The sequence below is a fragment of the Mus musculus genome, chromosome 1 (assembly GCF_000001635.26).
Source record: "Mus musculus strain C57BL/6J chromosome 1, GRCm38.p6 C57BL/6J".
NCBI classification, from domain to species: Eukaryota; Metazoa; Chordata; class Mammalia; order Rodentia; family Muridae; genus Mus; species Mus musculus.
This window is the reverse complement of record NC_000067.6, coordinates 153,452,757-153,473,146: the sequence shown is the minus strand read 5'-3', so window position 1 is coordinate 153,473,146 and position 20,390 is coordinate 153,452,757. Positions and strand designations below refer to the sequence as shown.

At 37.8% G+C, this 20,390-nt stretch overlaps 1 protein-coding gene and 1 non-coding gene across 4 annotated transcripts in view; one reads left to right on the top strand and one right to left on the bottom strand.

Annotated features, from left to right (window-relative positions):
* The window catches only part of Dhx9 (DEAH (Asp-Glu-Ala-His) box polypeptide 9), a 31,933-nt gene extending 14,542 nt beyond the window's left edge, over positions 1-17,391 (top strand). Inside the window, exons 9-28 of one of the 3 annotated variants that reach the window (XM_011247918.3) lie at positions 386-475; positions 585-746; positions 844-921; positions 1,336-1,527; positions 3,406-3,547; positions 4,191-4,273; positions 5,959-6,115; positions 7,370-7,470; positions 8,079-8,292; positions 8,435-8,529; positions 8,734-8,807; positions 10,443-10,595; positions 12,005-12,165; positions 12,758-12,869; positions 13,428-13,589; positions 13,682-13,809; positions 14,658-14,887; positions 14,979-15,094; positions 15,416-15,616; positions 16,394-17,391. In XM_011247918.3, the coding sequence (XP_011246220.1) occupies positions 386-475; positions 585-746; positions 844-921; positions 1,336-1,527; positions 3,406-3,547; positions 4,191-4,273; positions 5,959-6,115; positions 7,370-7,470; positions 8,079-8,292; positions 8,435-8,529; positions 8,734-8,807; positions 10,443-10,595; positions 12,005-12,165; positions 12,758-12,869; positions 13,428-13,589; positions 13,682-13,809; positions 14,658-14,887; positions 14,979-15,094; positions 15,416-15,616; positions 16,394-17,078 (3,336 nt within the window). In that variant the 3' untranslated portion in view covers positions 17,079-17,391. The remainder of the gene's footprint in view (positions 1-385; positions 476-584; positions 747-843; positions 922-1,335; positions 1,528-3,405; positions 3,548-4,190; positions 4,274-5,958; positions 6,116-7,369; positions 7,471-8,078; positions 8,293-8,434; positions 8,530-8,733; positions 8,808-10,442; positions 10,596-12,004; positions 12,166-12,757; positions 12,870-13,427; positions 13,590-13,681; positions 13,810-14,657; positions 14,888-14,978; positions 15,095-15,415; positions 15,617-16,393) is intronic. The other 2 variants (NM_007842.2, XM_030246403.1) reach the window with 2 other exon arrangements.
* On the bottom strand, positions 14,411-14,483 carry n-TIaat13. Its single transcript has one exon. It is a non-coding gene; the product is annotated as a tRNA-Ile (tRNA).
* Positions 17,392-20,390: the final 2,999 nt, after the last annotated feature.

The window sequence follows — 20,390 nt, the reverse complement described above, 5'->3', positions numbered from 1 at the left end:
GTAAGTTCTTAGGCATAAATGTAGTATTTGGCTAAAGGAGTTGAATTTATAGTTTGAGGGATGAGTTGGAAGAGGGGCATTATTAGAATGGGGATGGAAATTAGGGTTTTTAAATGCCAGACAAATAATGTTTTTTTCTGAGCTATATTCTGAGCTCAGCACTTAGTGATGACGAAATTTAAATGCTGTACTAATCAGTATTCTGAACTCGTGCTTATAGTGGCCATTGAGTGAGTTGTTGATGAAATTCTCACTTAGAGTTGTTGGTTTCTGGCAATTAGTAATAATAGCCCTAATGTCAGCTATATGTTAATTTAGGTGAAATTATTAGTTTTAAATTATAATAGTGGATATATTGATGATTTTCTTTACTCATTCTTTGTAGGTGGAGCCTTACAAAGTTTTCCTTTCTCCAGATTTGGAGCTTCAGCTGCAAAATGTGGTTCAAGAGCTAGATCTTGAAATTGTGCCCCCAGTAAGCATATATACAGCTTTGTAGTTTACCTTGTTTTAGAGTCTTTCCTTAGGAGCATATCTCCTTTATTTATTTTTGCTTTTTTTGTTTGTTTGTTTGTTTTAAATAGCCTGTTGATCCTTCTATGCCAGTTATACTTAACATTGGGAAATTGGCTCATTTTGAACCATCTCAGAGACAAAATGCAGTGGGAGTGGTTCCTTGGTCACCTCCACAATCCAACTGGAATCCTTGGACAAGTAGCAACATTGATGAGGGACCCCTTGCTTATGTAAGTGCAATATGGGTTCTAAGATCAGTTCTTTATTTTCCTTTGCATCTTTCTTTAGGTCAGAGTTAAATAGATTTTGTTTGCTTTCTTTTTACAGGCTTCTACAGAACAAATAAGCATGGACCTTAAGAATGAATTAACATACCAGATGGAACAAGATCATAATTTACAAAGTGTGAGTGTTGAAGATCTTATACATAAATTGTCTAGAGCTTAAATACATTGTAGTTAGATTGAATGACAGGTTTGTACCAAATTGGTAATTATAGTTAGGATAGTGGCTATTCAGGACCTATGAGTGAATTGGACTACTTTCTTGGTTTTTCAGTATTAGGTGGTTTGAATACTTTTACAGCAAATGTAAAGTGATAACATTGTTTAACAAGTCATTACAAAATGGAAAATACTTTTATACTGTTTATGAAGGCTTAAGAATGAACTGGAGTATGAAGATCACATTTTATAGAAATTTTAGTGGGAATCAATTTTTATTAGAAAACGATGTTTTTATTCTTTGAAATACTTCAAGTACAGAAAGCAGTACTTTTTTATGGAAATGATTTAAATGACTTAAACTTTGCTGAACCAGGTGTTACAAGAGAGAGAGTTGCTGCCTGTGAAGAAATTTGAAGCTGAAATTCTGGAAGCCATTAGTTCAAATTCAGTTGTGATTATCCGAGGGGCTACTGGTTGTGGTAAAACCACACAAGTTCCACAGTACATTTTGGATGACTTTATCCAGAATGACAGAGCAGCCGAATGCAATATTGTTGTGACACAGGTAAGTCATTGTGTGAGTTTGTCTTGGAGTTTATAGAGTTCTAGCAATTGTTTGAGATTTTATGGTCAAGTAAGTTTTCAAGATTGTTAAAACGCAAACACACTCTCCTACCCACAACCCCTTGGGGATTTGACCTAAAAAGCCTTGAACATGCTGGACATACACCCTTAAGAATGAGTTGTAGCATTCACTTTTCTAAATTTCTTTTCCTTTTTATTTTAAGTTTATTTAATTTAAGTATGTGAATACACTGTCAACTATATTCAGACACAAGAGGGCATCTGACCCCGTTACACAGATGGTAGTGAGCCACCATTTATTTGGTTTCTGGGAATTGAACTCAGGCCTTCTGGAAGAACAGTCAATGCTCTTAACCGTGGAGCTATCTCCAACCCACTGTTTCTAATTTCAAAGGAAGATTTCATAAAATTGGCTATTCAAGTCCCATAAGAACTTTTTAAACTGCTCAGGATTAGGGGGTGGGGGCAGTAGTTACTAGGAGTATTGATTATCAAGTTAAACTGTTGGTTGTAACCCTGAACAAACCATTTATGACTTGGGAGTGTAATGAACCTTATTTTGTGTGCATTTACAAAGGGTATTTCTGCATTGGTAGTATATATCATGCACTTAGTTGCTTTATTTGTAAGTGCACACAAATTTGGATTTAGCAGGAAACTTGTAGGGCAGTGTTACTCTGCATTTAACTATGAATGCACATTTTATTTAAAGTATATTAACAGCTTAAAGTGTAAATAAAGCAGTCTTCATTCAGCCATCAAAATGGTATGTGGGAATTGTTTAGCAACACTTGAGTTCATCTTAGGCTTAGACTATGAAGTATAAATGTGGGCTTGCAGAAAGAACATTAGATAGCCAGACATGTTTTGCCTGTGAAAGAGAAGACATTAAATCCAAGAATGTAAAAGAGAACAACTTCTTTACAGTAAGATAAATGAATATTACGCCTACATTTCTGCATAAACACCTGTATGTGTGTGCAAGGTTGACATTCTTGAGCATGCTCACTTAGAGATTTATTTTAAAACATTCAAAAATGTTGGGCTGGAACATCTTAGGGGAAGAAATTGACTGTTAGAATGGTCAGAATTTTAAGTAGATTATTAGAGGGGCTGATAAATCTTAACTATAGTTAGTTGCTGTAGGGAAGTTTTATGAAACGGATTTTTAGTAGCATAATTTAAAGTTTCTTAATATTCTCAAGATATATGTGGTTTAACCTATCTGTTGACAGCTAACCTTTTTTTTTTTGTATATTTGAGACAAGGTTTCTCTGTGTAGCCCTGGCTGTCCTTGAACTCACTCTGTAAACACCAGGCTTGCCTCAAACTGGGAAATCCTGCCTCTGCCTCCCAAGTGCTGGGATTAAAGGCATGCACCACCATGGCCCCACGAGGCAGCTACTCTTAACTAAAAATAAATTGCCTATGTATATAATGGAAATAGTTATATATTCTTCCTTTATTAAAATTTCAAACTTGATAAAGGTCATTTCTATCATTTTACTATTAACTGAGTTAATTGAGACTTGAATATATAAACAGACCCTTTAAAAAAACTGCTGTGGCTGGGTGGTGGTGGTGGTGCATGCCTTTAATCCAAGCATGTGGGAGGCAGAGGCAGGCGGATTTCTGAATTTGAGGCCAGCCTGGTCTACAAAGTGAGTTTCCAGTACAGCCAGGGCTATATAGAGAAACCGTGCCTCGAAAAAAAACAAACAAAAAAAACCTGCCATGTATTATCTTGTTAATAGAGCACTTGCTTAGCATGTTAGGTAGGTTTTATTCATATCACATAGACACTATTAAATAACTAACTACACTAATTTTGTAACTTCATATTGTATTTCTGTTTCAGCCCAGAAGGATCAGTGCAGTTGCAGTGGCAGAGCGAGTTGCTTATGAGAGAGGAGAAGAGCCTGGAAAAAGCTGTGGTTACAGTGTTCGATTTGAGTCTATACTTCCACGCCCTCATGCCAGTATAATGTTTTGTACTGTAGGTCAGTGATTTTTTTTTCTTTTTAAAATTTATTAATTATATGTAAGTACACTGTTCGCTGTCTTCAGACAGCCCAGAAGAGGTGATTATGAAGAAGATCTCATTATGGATGGTTGTGAGCCACCATGTGGTTGCTGGGATTTGAACTTAATAACTTTTTTGGAAGAACAGTCAGTGCTCTTAACCACTGAGCCATTTCTCCAGCCCTGTGATGTATTTTCATTTGCAGTTTATTGTCAACTTTTTTTTAAGTGAACTACCAACAGCTGTTGGTTTGGTGTACATTTCATTTCTATGGCTCTGGAGATAGAGATAGGTTAATCTCTTGAGTTCAAGGCCAGCCTGGTGTACAGAATGCCTTCCAGGCCAGTAATAGCTGTACACAGAAACTATTGTCTCAAAAAATAAAATTAACTAAATCTAAAACATTTCTATTTGCATATTATTCAAGCAAGACCTTTTCTTATACAATGCAATGATTGTATTGAAGCAGAGTCAATTATATAATAGTTGCTTCATTAGTTGTTATCTGATCCATTGTAGACCACAATGACTCCAAGGGCAAGAGCCACTAACACCCTGCTGACTGTTTTGGTCTTTGATTCTAACAAAACTTTTCTTTTCTCTTTGTTCTCTTTCCCAAGGTGTGCTTCTAAGAAAACTAGAAGCCGGCATTCGAGGAATCAGTCATGTTATTGTGGATGAAATTCATGAAAGAGATATTAATGTAAGTATCCTATGCATGACTTTTCATGTAACTGGAGAAGTCAAATCTTTGCTTTCTTTCTCTTACTGGTAAATACTAGCTTTTAGAGAACCATCGGTTAATAAGGTATTTATTGTGATGTGTGTTTTCTTTGGAGGGTGTGGGTGGAGCTGGATTTTTTTATTTTCAAGACAGGGTTTCTTTGTGTAACCCTGGCTTTGGCTGTCCTGGAACCCACTCTGTAGACTAGACTGTCTCTAAGTGCTGGGATTAAAGGTGTGTGCCACCACTGCCCAGCATAAAACAACTTTTAATTTATTACTATGTTTTGCACTTGCCATTCTTTTTTGTTTTTTTAAAGATTTATTATACGTGAGTACACTAGCTGTCTTCAGACACTCAGGAAGAGGGCGTTAGATCTTGTTATGGATGGTTGTGAGCCACCATGTGGTTGCTGGGATTTGAACTCAGGACCTTCAGAAGAACATTCGGGTACTCTTAACCACTGAGCCATCTCTCCAGCCCGCCATTTTTTTTTTTTTAAGATTTATTTATTTTATATAACTACACTGTAACTGTTTTCAGATTCACACCAGAAAAGGGCATTGGATCCCATTACAGATGGTCATGAGCCACCATGTGGTTGCTGGGAATTGAACTCAGGACCTCTGGAAGAGCTGGCAGTGCTCTGAGCCATCTCTCCAGTCCTGCATTTGCCTTTTTAGGCCAGATTTTTCTATGTAGACCAGGCGGTTTTTAAACTCAGAGTTTATCTGTCTCTGCATCCTGGTATCAAATAAAAGCTTTGCTTATGTCCCTAGTTACAGATTAAAATAACATGTGGTCTATTTAAAGAAATATCAGTATATACTTGGTCATTGAAGCTGTCCCTGGGTTGCTATTACAATAACTGTTCTGACAAATGCTTCTGTGTATGCAACACAAACACAGGTAGTGCATTTTGCCTCACAAATATGATTTACATGATCTTAAAAATCTTAAGTAGGAAATAATGTGCACACCTTTTAGTACTATTGGATGTATGTGTTTTAAAGCTCCTAGGTATCAAATTCTGGCCTTGCAGTTAGGCAGATACCCCACCATTTAGCTAAATGATCAATCCTAGCACTGGAATTTTCATTATATGATTTAATAACTTTTGGAGAATAGCTTCATTCATACTCTAACCGTAGGTAGTTGGTAGTTGTGTTCAAATTCTTCACTTTCAAGTGTGGTATATATACAAAGCTTATATAGGAAAGAACTATAATTGAGGATGGTGGCTTAGCAGACATTTTAAACTTTACAAAACTGAGTTGTTTTGATTGCTGTTAGAACTATTTTTTATCATGTTTCTAGTGAAAGTTGTACAATTACAAACTTAATTTTAATATAAAATATTAAATTATTCATATACCTTTAAGATTTTTTTTTTCCCCTTAAGAATGCGTATATAATGTCGGGCAGTGGTGGCCCACACCTTTAATCCCAGCACTCGGGAGGCAGAGGCAGGCGGATTTCTGAGTTCGAGGCCAGCCTGGTCTACAAAGTGAGTTCCAGGACAGCCAGGGCTATACAGAGAAACCCTGTCTCAAAAAAACCAAAAAAAAAAAGATTGCACATATACACACAAAGGAAGGGCTGATGATGAAGGTCAGTTGATACAATGCTTACCTCCTGTTGAATTTGTATTTTTATTTCAATAGACTGACTTCCTTTTGGTAGTACTGCGTGATGTGGTTTTGGCTTATCCTGAAGTCCGTATTGTTCTTATGTCTGCAACTATTGATACCACCATGTTCTGTGAATATTTCTTCAATTGCCCCATCATTGAGGTTTATGGAAGGACTTTCCCAGTTCAAGGTAAATTTTGTGTAAAGTGTGATAGGAAACAGATTTTGTGCTGAGTTTGAGTTGGAAAAATACCTCATTCAGTCTGTGCTGTGTAAGCACAAGGTCCTGATTTTAAATCCCCATCTAGCTTGTGTGTGTGTATTGTGTGACACGAGGCTTGTAGTCCTGGGGCTGGGATGCTGGGGTGAGGATTTCTAGGGTTTGATGGTTTATGGGTGAGCTCATGATTGGTGAGAAGCAATTTTGGAAGATAACACAAACAGGAATATACAATACACAAGAAAGTTTTATGTACCTCTGAAATAGAAGCTAATGTATTTCTTTGTTTATGGGTTTTAAAGTTATAGTATTTGCTGTGCTTCTCTTCAAAGATTTATAAAGAGATTAATGGGTGTATGATAGAGGATAGTCACTAAGGTTCTTACAGATGACAGTTAGAGATGTCTTTGTCTTTCTCTGAAGAGACACCATGACCAAGACATCAAAAGCATTTAATTGAAGTTAACAGTTTTGGGTTAGTTCATGATTATGGTGTGAGGGGGAGGCAGGCAGGCATGAATTAGTAGTAGCTGAAAACTCACATCCTAATCAGCAGGCACAGGAGTGAGGTACAATTTGAGTGGAAAGTTTATGATGGTACTACTTTAAATCCAAAGTTTAAAATAAGGGTATATACCCAAAAGGATGTTAATTAAGTGATAACTACAGATTTCATTCTAAGGCATTCTAAGTAATAAGTATAGATGTTTTTTCCTTGTTGAAATTTGATTCCCCAACTCTTAAGTAAATTTGGTAGTAATTGGTTCCTGAAGTGTGTAGTTCCCAGTGGCAAGGGAGCACAGCTTAACACTCAACAAAATTGGTGAACATTAATTTAGGTGGAAGTGTATGTGTCTTTGGTTTGCAATCTTGGGGAGTCACTTTGTGGTTGAAATATGCAAGATATAATTATACATTTCTTGGCTTATTAGAATTTCAGATATATTGATTGGTAGCATTCTTCCAGTTTATATGTTGAGATCTTGGTGGGGAGAGTGTATGATAAGTGTATAAAGAGGAAAGCCCAGCTGGTTTTGTAAGACTATATTCATGAATTACCTTAGTTAAATTTGACTATGAAATTTTACTGCTATAATTTCTTAGTTTGTGAAGACTCAAGTTGATAGGGATTAAAGGAGATTTAACTGTAGATTAGCGAGTGAATTTACAACTGTATCATTTGTAAATTATTGTGTACTTAACTAACTTGATTGTCCCTGACAGAGTATTTTCTGGAAGACTGCATTCAGATGACTCAATTCATTCCTCCTCCAAAGGACAAGAAAAAGAAGGATAAGGAGGATGATGGTGGTGAAGATGATGATGTAAGTAAATTTTTCTTTATACCTTCAGGACTAAAGAATTTTAATTATGAGAATATCTGATGGAGAACAGTTGTTTAAGTTGAAGCACAGCATGAATAATTGACATTGCAGGGTTGTTTAATTATTTGTGATATCTTAGTGACTATTCAAATAATTCCATAATCAATGATGGAACTGTTGAGGTTATATACTCCAGTATATGAAGTCTTTGTGTTGTGTTGCTGTATGTCAGAGTACCTGGAAAATTATTAGTCTAAATGGAATATTCTCCATCACATTTACATGAGATCCTTTAATTCAGTTCAGGACCGTTAATGTTGGGTATTTTATTTGAACCCAGACTTTGCAAACACATTACTAACTTTTAAAACTTTTAACTTAAAATTTGTTCATTTAAAGGAAAGTTTCATATTTATTTGGGATATTTACTGGGGGAGACATAAGACAGTTATGAGCTGCCTGACATAGATGGAAGTAACTGATGTCAATCTCTGACAGCATATGACTGTCACTTGTGTAGAAAAAGACATTTAGATGTCACTTGTGTAGAAAAAGACATTTAAGAGCCGTAATAAATGACCAAAAAATCATGTTCATTTTTCTTCTAGGCAAATTGCAACCTAATATGTGGTGACGAATATGGGCCAGAAACAAAGTTGAGCATGTCTCAGTTGAATGAAAAGGAAACTCCTTTTGAACTTATTGAGGCGCTTCTTAAATACATTGAAACCCTTAATGTTCCTGGAGCTGTGTTGGTATTTTTACCTGGCTGGAACTTGATTTATACTATGCAAAAGCATTTAGAAAATAATTCGCATTTCGGTATGAGTATTTTTTTTTTAGATTGCCTTTGAGTATTTTTTGCTTTTGTCCTGGATGATAATGTCTGTTGATTAAAACCATTTGTAAAGAACATTTGTTTTAAACTTGCTTAGGTTTTGTCCTTAACCTTTGTGTTTCATAGGAAGTCACCGGTATCAGATTCTACCTCTCCATTCTCAGATTCCTCGTGAGGAACAGCGCAAAGTGTTTGATCCAGTACCAGATGGAGTAACCAAGGTAAATATGGCATCACAAGGAGATCAGATGTGATATAGATGTTAACTATTAATAAATGTTCCAAGAGCTACTAGGGAAATGCTAAAGTATCAAAAATTATAGAAAAGTCTTTCCATATTTGATCATTTTTTTCTTTTTAATCCTGTTGCTGTATTGTTATAAGCAGAAAGTTTTTAGTGTAAATTTATACCATTTTTTTTTCAGGTTATTTTGTCCACAAACATTGCTGAAACAAGCATTACCATAAATGATGTTGTTTACGTCATTGACTCCTGCAAGTAAGTTCCCAAAACTTGTTATTTTCTTTTTAGTAAGGTATGTGTATCTGCATCAGGGTTTTGCCTGCATGTGTGTATATGTGTGCACTAATTGTGTGCATGGTGCTCATGTGGGTGCTGGGAACTGAACCCAGCTCTTCCGTAAGACAGCAAGTAGTTTAAACCACTAAGCTGTCTCTTCGGCACCTAATTGGTCGGGGGTTTTTTTGTTTGTTTGGTTGGTTTTTTTGTTTGTTTGTTTGGTTTTTTTTGTTTGTTTGTTTGTTTGGTTGTTTGTTTGTTTGTTTGGGTTTTTTTGTTTGTTTGGTTGGTTTTTTGTTTGTTTGTTTGGTTGGTTTTTTTTGGAGGTAGTTCCCCTTCAGACTTGTCTTTTCTTTCTCAAATACTATAGTTTCACACACCTACATACTCTCACACCTAGTTTTTAAACTTCATTGTCAAATTTTACTTTTATATGCCATACAGGCACCATGTGTTTGTATACACTGATTTTAGATTAAGAATATTTACCAGGTTTAGTATATAGCCAAAATTTACTTCTAACTTCTGACTTCTCATTATCATGGGATCTTTTATTTGGTCATCCCATTGGTTGTTTGCTACCTGAATTTTTCATGCTGTTTTTTGTATAAATACAATTCTTACTTAGCATGAGACAGTTGACATGAGGGTACTACTTTCAGAAGATAAAACCCTACAACCTAGTGTTATGAGATCTTCCAGCTTTGATCATGTAGTGCAACTCAGCCTGGAGCAAAGGACGTAAACCTATGTGAGCTGAGCTGTTGCATTGACTATATACCTATTATATAAATGAGTGCACAGAAATGTTGTAGAGGGGACAATAAAGAGCCTGGTTATAACTGTTGTACACATTTTCTCAATATTAGTATTTGTGTTGGTGAAATTTGATTCCCTAATAAGTTTAACTTTTAATCTCAGTTATGTAGTAGTAAGTATCTATAGCTACTTTTAAGGTTATTTGTGAATTTTAAGTGGCCGTGAGATTGATCATTCCTGATGTCAGATTTGACCTGGATGACTTCCACCTTGAAAACCAGTCTTCACATTCTAATTAGGTCCCTAATTATTGAAGTATAGTCCCAACAGTGCTAAAGTAAAGATTTTGGTTTGGGTGTGTTTTGTTTTTAAGCTTACAGTTCTGGTGGGACAGAGTCCTTTCTGTACATTTTTTGGGTGGGGGGTGTCAAGGTTGGACAGTCTAGAAGTCAATCTGTAGATTACACATCCTGTTTTAACTTGTGGTCCTGCTGCCTCAGCCTACTAAGTAGCTTGGTCTATAAGATTGCACCACTAGGCTAGTCTTTTAAGTTTATTATGTTGTGAATTCACATACATCTTTGTAAGTAGCTATTAGGATATATTATTCTGTTTTGTATGTGTATGTTCACATCCATGTCTGCATATTTTCTGAGATAAGGTCTTTCACTAAGCTGGCCAGAGAACTTTTAGGATTCTGCTATCTATCCTCACTTCCAGCATGCCATAATTCTTCTTATTATAAGTGATATATATATAATGTTGGGTTATCTTTGCATCGTTGTGGCAGCTAAAAGAATATGAAGTCATTACTGATTTAATACTAACACTGTCTTCATAACTACTTTTTCTTAGACAAAAAGTGAAACTATTTACTGCTCACAACAATATGACCAACTATGCTACTGTATGGGCATCAAAAACAAACCTTGAGCAGAGGAAAGGGCGAGCTGGCCGTGTACGACCTGGGTTCTGTTTCCACCTTTGTAGTCGAGCTCGTTTTGACAGGTAAATTTCTAAATAAATTACATTTTTTTATTGGGGTGGACAATATATATAGAGGGCAGTGAACAGCTTGGGGAAAGCCGTCAGTTGGGTTCTTCCCACTAAGCCATCTTGATGGTTCAGTGAGGTTTTCATGTAAAAATGGAATTTTTCTTCATCTACACATCTTGCATGCCTTTCTTACTCTTCCCCATGAACTACATATATATCTAAACCCTTAGTAAGGTCTATTTACGCTTGAATAATGGGATTTTATATGTGTAGAAATAAGAGTAAGAAATCAGAAGTTGCCATTGTTAGTTAGCTTATGTAATAAAAGGATTTATGGACATTAATTAGTTCTATTGCTTTATCAGTTTGGAATTACTGATTGTGGGATTTTTCAAGGCTCTCACCATGAACCTTTGGCTGGCCTTAAACGTGGGCCTTCTTTTGCTTTTTTAGTGCTATGACTAAAGGTCTGTTGCCAAGTGTAGTTCCTTTGATTTTATGAAACAGGGTTGTCCTGGACCTCATTCTGTAGACTAGGTTGGCCTTCAACTTAGATATCATCTGCCTCCCAAGTACTGACATTAAAGGCATGTGCCAGTACTGCTGGATTTCTTGTTTTTACTTTTACCATGGAGATAGGCAAATCTCTTCAGTTGTAGGCCAGCCAGGACTGCACAGAAAAACCCTGTCTCAAAAAAACAAAACAAAGCAAAAACACCAAAGAAAGACAACATTTGATTGTCTTTGGAATTGAACCAGTCAGTAGTAAGTTGCTTTTTACAGTAAAATCACCCACTAATTCTTGATGTTCTTAGTTGACCTTCAACATTGAGTGGTTTGTCCCTGGTAGAAACACTTCTGAATTAGAGATGTCAAATTTTTTTTTTTTTTTTTTACGGTTTCTGTTTGTCCTATTGAGTTCAGGTAACGTGAGACTTGTCAGATTGGTCTGGAAAGTAAGTTACCATCAAATGCTCATAACCGTGGTTGTTCATAATAACTTCCCAGTAAATAGTATTAATAACTTGTACGATTTTTTTTGGTTGTTTCCAAAATGGTTGGCACTGGGACCTGTTGGAAATGATGGCTTCGTTTTATTATATTTATGTCTTGCCTTTTGCTGAGTTTGGGGCCGTTTTGTTGTTGTCCGTGCTTGTTAATAGGTAGGATCGGTAGGTAGTAGCCATAGTTAGAAGTGTTAGCATTAACTTTTTTCCTTACTCCTCTACTTATCAGTTAAAAGATACCCTGGCTGTGAAAGTAAAGTCAGGAGCCAGTTTTCAGTCAACTAGTCTAGTTTTGTAGTCAATAGGAAAAGTTGTGTGGTATAGACTAGGAAAGGGCCACTATAATACCCAGTTTTTTTATGCAAAGATTTTTGTTATGTTGTCATGTTTGACTTTTCTACTTCTAAATTTTAGACTAGAGACCCACATGACACCAGAGATGTTTAGAACACCATTGCATGAAATTGCTCTGAGCATAAAACTTCTGCGTCTAGGAGGAATTGGCCAATTCCTTGCAAAGGCAATCGAACCTCCACCTTTGGATGCTGTAATTGAAGCAGAGCATACTCTAAGAGGTAAGTGCTACTTTCTTGGTCTGTCTTTACCTGACAAATCCTATTTAATGAGTGAGTCAGATACAGACTGGGTGGGGAGAACTTTGTTAAGCATTATGCAGCTATGCATCATAATTTCCATGAGGAACTTGATGGCTGAAGGGGTGTAAATAAGTCTCATTCAGTAAACATTTAATGAACTAGAGAACACTAACCAGAACATGGATTACTCCTCACCTGTAGTTAATATTTTAAGTGTGTGTGTCTTAGAGGTTGGGCTTTTTGGTTTTTGTTTTTATCTCAAATTTGTTATAAAAGTGGTGTGTAAAAAATAAGGGTATTGAGTTCAGATGGCTCTGCATTTAACTTGGAATCTTGTACTCAACTACTTATAGGATATGTGGGTACTTAATTGCTGATGCTGCTACTGTATCAATGGCTATAGTCCAGTTTGCATAGAACATACTTTTATAGCATCTTTTGTGTTAGGTAATCCAGGGTTTGTTTTTGTTTTTTGACTTGTTTGCTCCAGGCATCATATTTGACTTGTCACAAGATTAAATACTAATACCACATTTATTGACATCACTCACAAATAAGTATTTTCCTACAGAACTTGATGCTTTAGATGCCAATGATGAGTTGACTCCTCTTGGACGAATCCTGGCTAAACTCCCCATTGAACCTCGTTTTGGAAAAATGATGATAATGGGGTGTATTTTCTAGTAAGTTTTTTGTTTTATTTTTAATAGATTGGATTTAATAAAGACAAGATGATCTGGTGTTAAAAAAAATCTTAACTATAGTCATTTATAGTAAATATTAGTTTTGTTATTAATTTTTTTCCAATTTTTTATTAGATACTTTCTTCATTTACATTTCAAATGCTATCTGAAAGTCCCCTGCTCCCTTCCCCACCCACTCCCACTTCTTGGCCCCGGCGTTCCTCCCTACTGAGGCATATACAGTTTGCAATACCAAGGGGCCTCTCTTCCCAATGATGGCGGACTGGACCATCTTCTGCTACATATGCAGCTAGAGACACGAGCTCTGGGGGTACTGGTTAGTTCATATTGTTGTTCCACCTATAGGGTTGCAGACCCCTGCAGCTCCTTGGGTACTTTATCTAGCTCCTCCATTGGGGGCCCTAATATTAGTTTTTATTTTGGAGTTCTTTGATGAGTTCAGGGATAGAGGCAGTATCCTAGCCAACAGAAGATTCAGTCCACATTTGAAGGTCTTCTAGCAAGAAGACTTAAACTGTTATACTACTCTTGTTTCAGTGTGGGAGATGCTGTCTGTACCATCTCTGCTGCTACCTGCTTCCCAGAACCCTTTATCAGCGAAGGAAAACGCCTGGGATACATACACCGGAATTTTGCTGGAAACAGATTTTCTGATCACGTGGCTCTTTTATCAGTATTCCAAGCCTGGGATGATGCTAGGTAGGAGTTTATAGGCAACTCTGTAAGCTATTTGAGTATGTAATTCAGCTTGCTGAGCCTTTGAGAGTGAATGCTTTTTCTCTTTTGTTTAGGATGAGTGGAGAAGAAGCAGAAATACGTTTTTGTGAGCAGAAGAGACTCAATATGGCTACACTGAGAATGACTTGGGAGGCCAAAGTACAGCTTAAAGAGATTCTGATTAACTCTGGATTTCCCGAAGGTATTTATAAACTGGTCATTGTGTCTCATGTTGGTAACTCTAGATCTAGGGGGCTAAAAGCAGAATAAAATCAGTGATAATTCAAAGATAGTCTGAATTAGTTGTAATACCCATTCTCAATTATATAGAAAGAAACTCCCCTAAAAAGATAATTTGTGAGTCATGGCAATAAACTACAGGTACAGGAGAATATTTATGATTCTCACCTATTTGAACATACATATTTTTATATGATGGATGAGACACTTATTCAACTTTGTTTATAGCAAGTTGAGTTCCAACTGGATTAAACTTTGTGAACTGGAGTGGGCTTAACCAGAAACAGAATATATGTTAGTACCAGAAAGTAGAATTTTAAAAGGTTATAGTTGAAGTAGGTTTGTTTGTTTGTTTGTTTGTTTTGGGGGTGTTGTTTGTTTATTTTTGTTTTTTTGTTTTTGAGACAGGGTTTTTCTTTATAGCCCTGGCTGTCCTAGAACTCACTCTGTAGACCAGGCTGGCCTCAAACTCAAAAATCCGCCTGCCTCTGCCTCCGCCTCCCAAGTGCTAGGATTAAAGGTGTGCGCCACTGCCAACTGGCCTAATTAATAAGCACACCACATAGTTCCACTGGGGCTCAAACTCAGGACCTTCTGCATATAAAGCAGATGTGATAACCACTACCCTATGGAACCAGGCATAGGGACTTCTTGAATTGTCGTTTCATCTGCTTTGCTAGTAATAACAGCGAATGCATTTCTCAAAGTTGCTCTGTGTTGGGAAAGTTCTAAGAAAGTTGTCAGAGGGCTTAGAGAGTCATGCTGTTATTTAATTTTTACAAACCATTTTCCCAAAATTTTTTTTTACAGATTGTTTATTGACACAAGTGTTTACTAACACTGGACCAGATAATAATTTGGATGTTGTTATCTCTCTGCTGGCTTTTGGTGTGTACCCCAATGTATGCTATCATAAGGAGAAGAGAAAGATTCTTACCACTGAAGGGCGCAATGCACTTATCCACAAGTCATCTGTGAACTGTCCTTTCAGCAGCCAAGACATGAAGTACCCATCTCCTTTCTTTGTTTTTGGTGAAAAGGTAAGAGGATTAGAGAAGTCTGAAAGATGAGAAATGTAATGTGACTAATTACCTATCAATGTGTGACATTTTACATTTTCTTTATTTACAGATTAGAACCCGAGCCATCTCTGCTAAAGGCATGACCTTAGTGACCCCCTTACAGCTACTTCTCTTTGCCTCCAAGAAAGTCCAGTCGGATGGGCAGATTGTGTTTATAGATGACTGGTAGGGACTTTCAGTCGTAATCTTCAACCTGAATTTTTAGAATAAAGATTTCTTAGAATAATGTGTTTAATAATAGTCCTTAGAGATGTTCTTAGTCTGGTATATTATATACTTAGAACTGGACATTTTTTGAGATGTTTGTATGTTCATACTGAATGTTACTGTTATTACATTCACCTAGGTTTGGGGCATGTCTTAATTTTAATGAAATAGTTAAATTTATGCCACGACTTTAACACATGGGAGGGCAGTTTGTCAGGTATTCATCTGCCTCTTTCTGTATATGTTTCCAGTTTTATGTCTTGTTTTCCTTCATCTTAGGATCAGACTGCAAATATCTCATGAAGCTGCAGCATGCATCACAGCCCTCCGGGCAGCCATGGAAGCTCTGGTTGTTGAAGTGTCCAAACAACCAAATATTATCAGCCAATTGGACCCTGTAAATGAACATATGCTAAACACAATCCGACAGATTTCTAGGCCCTCAGCTGCTGGTATCAACCTTATGATTGGAAGTGTAAGGTGAGTACCTAATTTTATGTGTCTAGCTTTTGCAGACCTAGAATTATTAAAACTAGTTGGTAGAGTCCTTGATACTTAGGTTAAAATTATTTAACATTAAATGTGGGAGTTTAATTTGACTCAGAACAAAAGATTTCCTTTTTTCCTATAAATTAATTTACAATGCCATATGAGAAATAAAGCCCTAAAAAGTAGAACAGATTAAAAGTCTGAAAATGATGTAACCTAGATGAGGCCTTTTCCTCCATACTGTGGAATCTCAGATACAGTATTATTCCTTTCTCAAATAGAAAGGTCAGTGTTTATTTTACTGTCTGCCTTAAGAAATTTCTCTTCAGTGGTCACCCACCTGCATTTATAAGAAAGGAATGTTACAGTGTATGTTTGTGTTCCTTATTTATGCTTATTAGTTTTGAGTATTTCAATTTTAATCACTTTTGAAGTAATAAACACACTATGAAAGATCCTCTGGATCTTTTATCAAGTTATCTGCCTTTAATTTTAGTATAACTGAACTGTTGTTATGATTTATTACTCTGGCTTCTTTAACATGAACAAATACAGGTAGGGAGTCATGAGGAGTTTCCACCAAAGTCATTTGTACAGGAAAACACTTGATAAAAAAAATACTGTGAATTACAGGAACTTTGTGGTCTATGGAAAAATACTGAAAGGGCTGTTTATACCACATGAGTCTCATTATTAGGTCAAAATTAATTCACTGTGATTGCTAATTTAGTGTGCAGAGCACAGCTAAAATGATTTTTCCCCCCCTAGGTACGGCGATGGTCCACGACCTCCCAAGATGGCCCGATATGATAATGGAAGTGGATATAGAAGGGGATATGGTGGGGGAGGATATGGTGGCGGAGGATATGGTGGCGGATACGGTAGTGGAGGCTTTGGAGGAGGCTTTGGAAGTGGGGGAGGCTTTGGAGGAGGCTTTAACAGCGGTGGGGGAGGCTTTGGTAGTGGTGGGGGAGGCTTTGGCAGTGGTGGAGGTGGATTTGGTGGTGGTGGAGGAGGCTTCAGTGGTGGAGGAGGTGGTGGATTTGGTGGTGGCAGAGGAGGTGGAGGTGGCGGATTTGGGGGTAGTGGGGGCTTTGGAAGTGGTGGGGGAGGGTATGGTGTTGGAGGTGGTGGCTATGGAGGAGGTGGTGGTGGTGGCTATGGAGGAGGCAGTGGAGGATATGGAGGTGGGGGAGGGGGTTATGGTGGTGGGGAAGGTTATAGTATAAGCCCCAACTCTTACCGTGGGAATTATGGTGGTGGCGGGGGAGGGTATAGAGGAGGTTCCCAAGGAGGCTACAGAAACAACTTTGGTGGAGACTACAGAGGGTCCAGTGGAGACTACCGGGGATCCGGTGGGGGCTATAGAGGATCTGGAGGATTCCAGCGAAGGGGTTATGGAGGTGGTTATTTTGGACAAGGAAGAGGAGGAGGGGGTGGTGGTGGCTATTAAGACTGGACTCTGTCGGAGCCTGTGCATACAGTTGAAAAATGCATGCTGTATGTTTTTCCAAGATGTTTATTTGCACCAAAAAAGTAAACCCATTTCCCACTTAATCTGTAGTTCATGTGTAGTTTCAAGCAACAAATGTAGACTAGTGATTTTGTTTTATATTGTGTAATGTAAAATATGACCTGTTATACAAGTATCATACATACAGTTTGTATTTTTTTTTCTTGAAGGGGTAAAGGTTTGCCTTTTAACTTAACTTGACATTTTCTTGGTTTTCATTTAATAGAAAATAAAGTATTATACTGAAAATTGATTGTGTCATTGATGTTCTTTTTTACAGAATAAGAGTTGAGCCTATATTCCCCCCTTTTAATGTTAGGGTCTCAGTATATCCAGGAACTAGCTGGTTTGCCTCAACCTCAGAGATTTATTTAAGGTGTGTTAGTAACTCTGGTGAAAAACATCTGATTTTAGTTAAAATATTTGTCTTTGAAAACAAAAGACTAAGGCCAGCATTTTCTATTCCAAATTAGTTTCCAGGGGTTGTGGGTGCATCAGGAAAAGTAAGGCCAAATAAAAGCTATAGAGGCCTTGAACACATTTAGGCAATGGTAGGTGAGACCTATAATGTATGACTCAGTATTTAGGTGTAGAGAAGTTGGCCAGTTCTTCCCATTAACATGTATCCCAAAGTATGTAAAGTTACAGGTGCTTTTGATAATTTTTGAAATTTCCAGTAAGTTGCTAGAGTTCTTTGGGGAACAAGAAATCCTGGAAAACCCAGGCCCTGTGGCATGTTAGGCAAGCACTATTAGTATGTAGTCCTGTGTCTGCATTGTTGGAGGGAGATCAGATCAATGGGGGCCAAACATCATGACTTCCTCTGTTAACAGTCTGTTAAAATTTGTCATTTCCATGTGTGTGAACACAGAGTTTAGTTACTTCATTGCATGTTACATCTAGTCTGATCTCTGTTCTCTTAAAAAAAAATTATTCCCTATATCTTAGTAGGCCTTAGCTTGCTTATAAAATAATTGATCCTATACCCAAAGCATTACCCTTTTGCTTAGAGGATAATTTCTCTGTAACCACTCTTACAAGCTGTACTAGCCATGAATATTGATGGGTTTTGGTGCTTTTGATCTTTACATGGTATGAAAAGTAAGAATTAGAAAATCCCACATGCTCCATTTGGGGTGGAATAAATAACTTTGAGAAATGTGAAGTTGAGTTGTATGCACTGTTCACCCCCCTATATGGTGGGAGCCTAAGATTTGTAGTCTGGAGTTACAGAGAACCATTGAGTATAGTCATGTTTTTCAGTATTGAAACTCAAGAGCCCTCCATAGGTCCAGAACTTGTTCTTCCAGCTCTAGTTTCCCAGATTTGGATGTTAGTCGATGTCATTGCCACAGTCTCAAAGCAGTGATCTCTTCACATGAGATGGAGGTCTAAGCACCAGTTAGATTAAGTAGCTTGCATAGTAGATTATCTCACTGCACTTAAACATGCTTTTCTTTCATTTTTTTAAAAGATTTATGTATGTGAGTACACTGTAGCTGTACAGATGGTTGTGAGCCTTCGTGTGGTTGTTGGGAATTGAATTTTTAGGACCTCCGCTTGCTCCAGTCAACTCCGCTCGCTCCAGCCCTAAGGTTTATTTATTATACATAAGTACACTGTAGCTGTCTTCTGCCACACCAGAAGAGGGGGTCAGATCTCATGGATGGTTGTGAGCCACCATGATGTTGCTGTGATTTGAATTTGGGACTTTAGGAAGAGCAGTCAGTGCTCTTACTTGCTGAGCCATCACTCTGCAGACCAGACTGGCCTCAAATTCATAAATCTGCCTGCCTCCGCCTCCCAAATTCTGGGATTAAATGTGTGCCACCACGCCTGGCTCCAACATGCTGTTCTTAATATGAGCATTAATTATATAGTGTAGCCTTACTACCCTATAGTAAGAAATTGAAAGGAGGTTATCAGATTAAAAGTTTACCACAGAAAACAAACACCAGTTTCTGGAAGCCATGTTCAGATTAGAATCTGGAGTTTGGTACCATGGGGACAGATCAAGAGAATATGAATGGGGTCATCTTCAGATCTGTCCAGACAGCAGACATCCAAGCACAATTGTCACAGAGCACATTGGATTGGTGCTAATAAAATTGTTTTTGACTTCTAAAACAGTTACTGAATTTGAAGGTTTTAGGTATAAATCACTTTTTGGAAGTGCAAGGATGGATCTGTATGCCTTTTAATTGTGGCTGGGACAAATGCATTTGTCAGACTTTGTGATCCTTCAGGTTTTAGCTGTGTGAAAGACTGGGAACCTTGGTAACAATCTTAGTGGCTAAGTCCTTTGTCCAGAACATCAAAAGTTTGTGGAGTTGCTAAAGAGTGGGTGGGGGTTTCAAAAGCCATTTAAAAGGCAGTGTGATCTGGGCAGTGGTGACTCATGCCTTTAGTCCCAGCACTTGAGGCCAGCCTGGTCTACAGAGTGAGTTCCAGGATAGCCAGGACTGCACAGAGAAACACTGTCTTAAAAACAAACACCCTTCTGAGTGAATTCGAATCTTGAGTATATACAAAGGCTTACGGGAGCGGGGTGCCTTAGGGTTTCTGTTGCTATGCTGGTCAAGCATCTTGGGGTGGAAAGGGTTATGAAGGAAGTCTTAGCAGGGACTGAAGCAAACTGCCTTGCTCAGTCCTTCCCTACATCCAGGAGCACCTGTCTGGGAGTAGCTGGGTGTGGTGGAGCACACCATTAATCACAGCACTCAAGGCAGAGAGGCAGGTGGATGGATCTCTTGAGTTCAAGCCAATCTGGTCTACAGTGTGAGGGGGTTCTAGGATAGCCAGGGCTGTTACAACTCAATTGAGGCCCTCTTTTTTTTTTTTTTGGATGCTTATCAAGTTCAGAGGGAGTAATGTGACAAATGGTAGAATGTGTGCTTAGTACTTGTAAGGCTCATGGTTCTGTCCCTGGTTGGTATGCACACAAAGAAGCTGTGTATTGGTCCTTATCAAGGAAACATCCCATTGAATTTAGATTCCCTTGGCTGAGAAAATACAGGTTGTAGGAAAAATAGTTGTCAAAGACATTAATGTTCCTAGTTCTCAGGAACTGTCGAAGCATACTTTATTATGACAAGGTTCAGTTTGCTTATGTGGTTTAGGTTAAGGTCTCTGGGATGGGGAGGTATTCTGGATTATCCAGGTGAACCTAATTACCAAAAATGGCTCAAGCTGGCCACTAACTCCATCTCCCTGGGACTGGGATCATAGGCATTCTTCATTCGGGTGGGGATT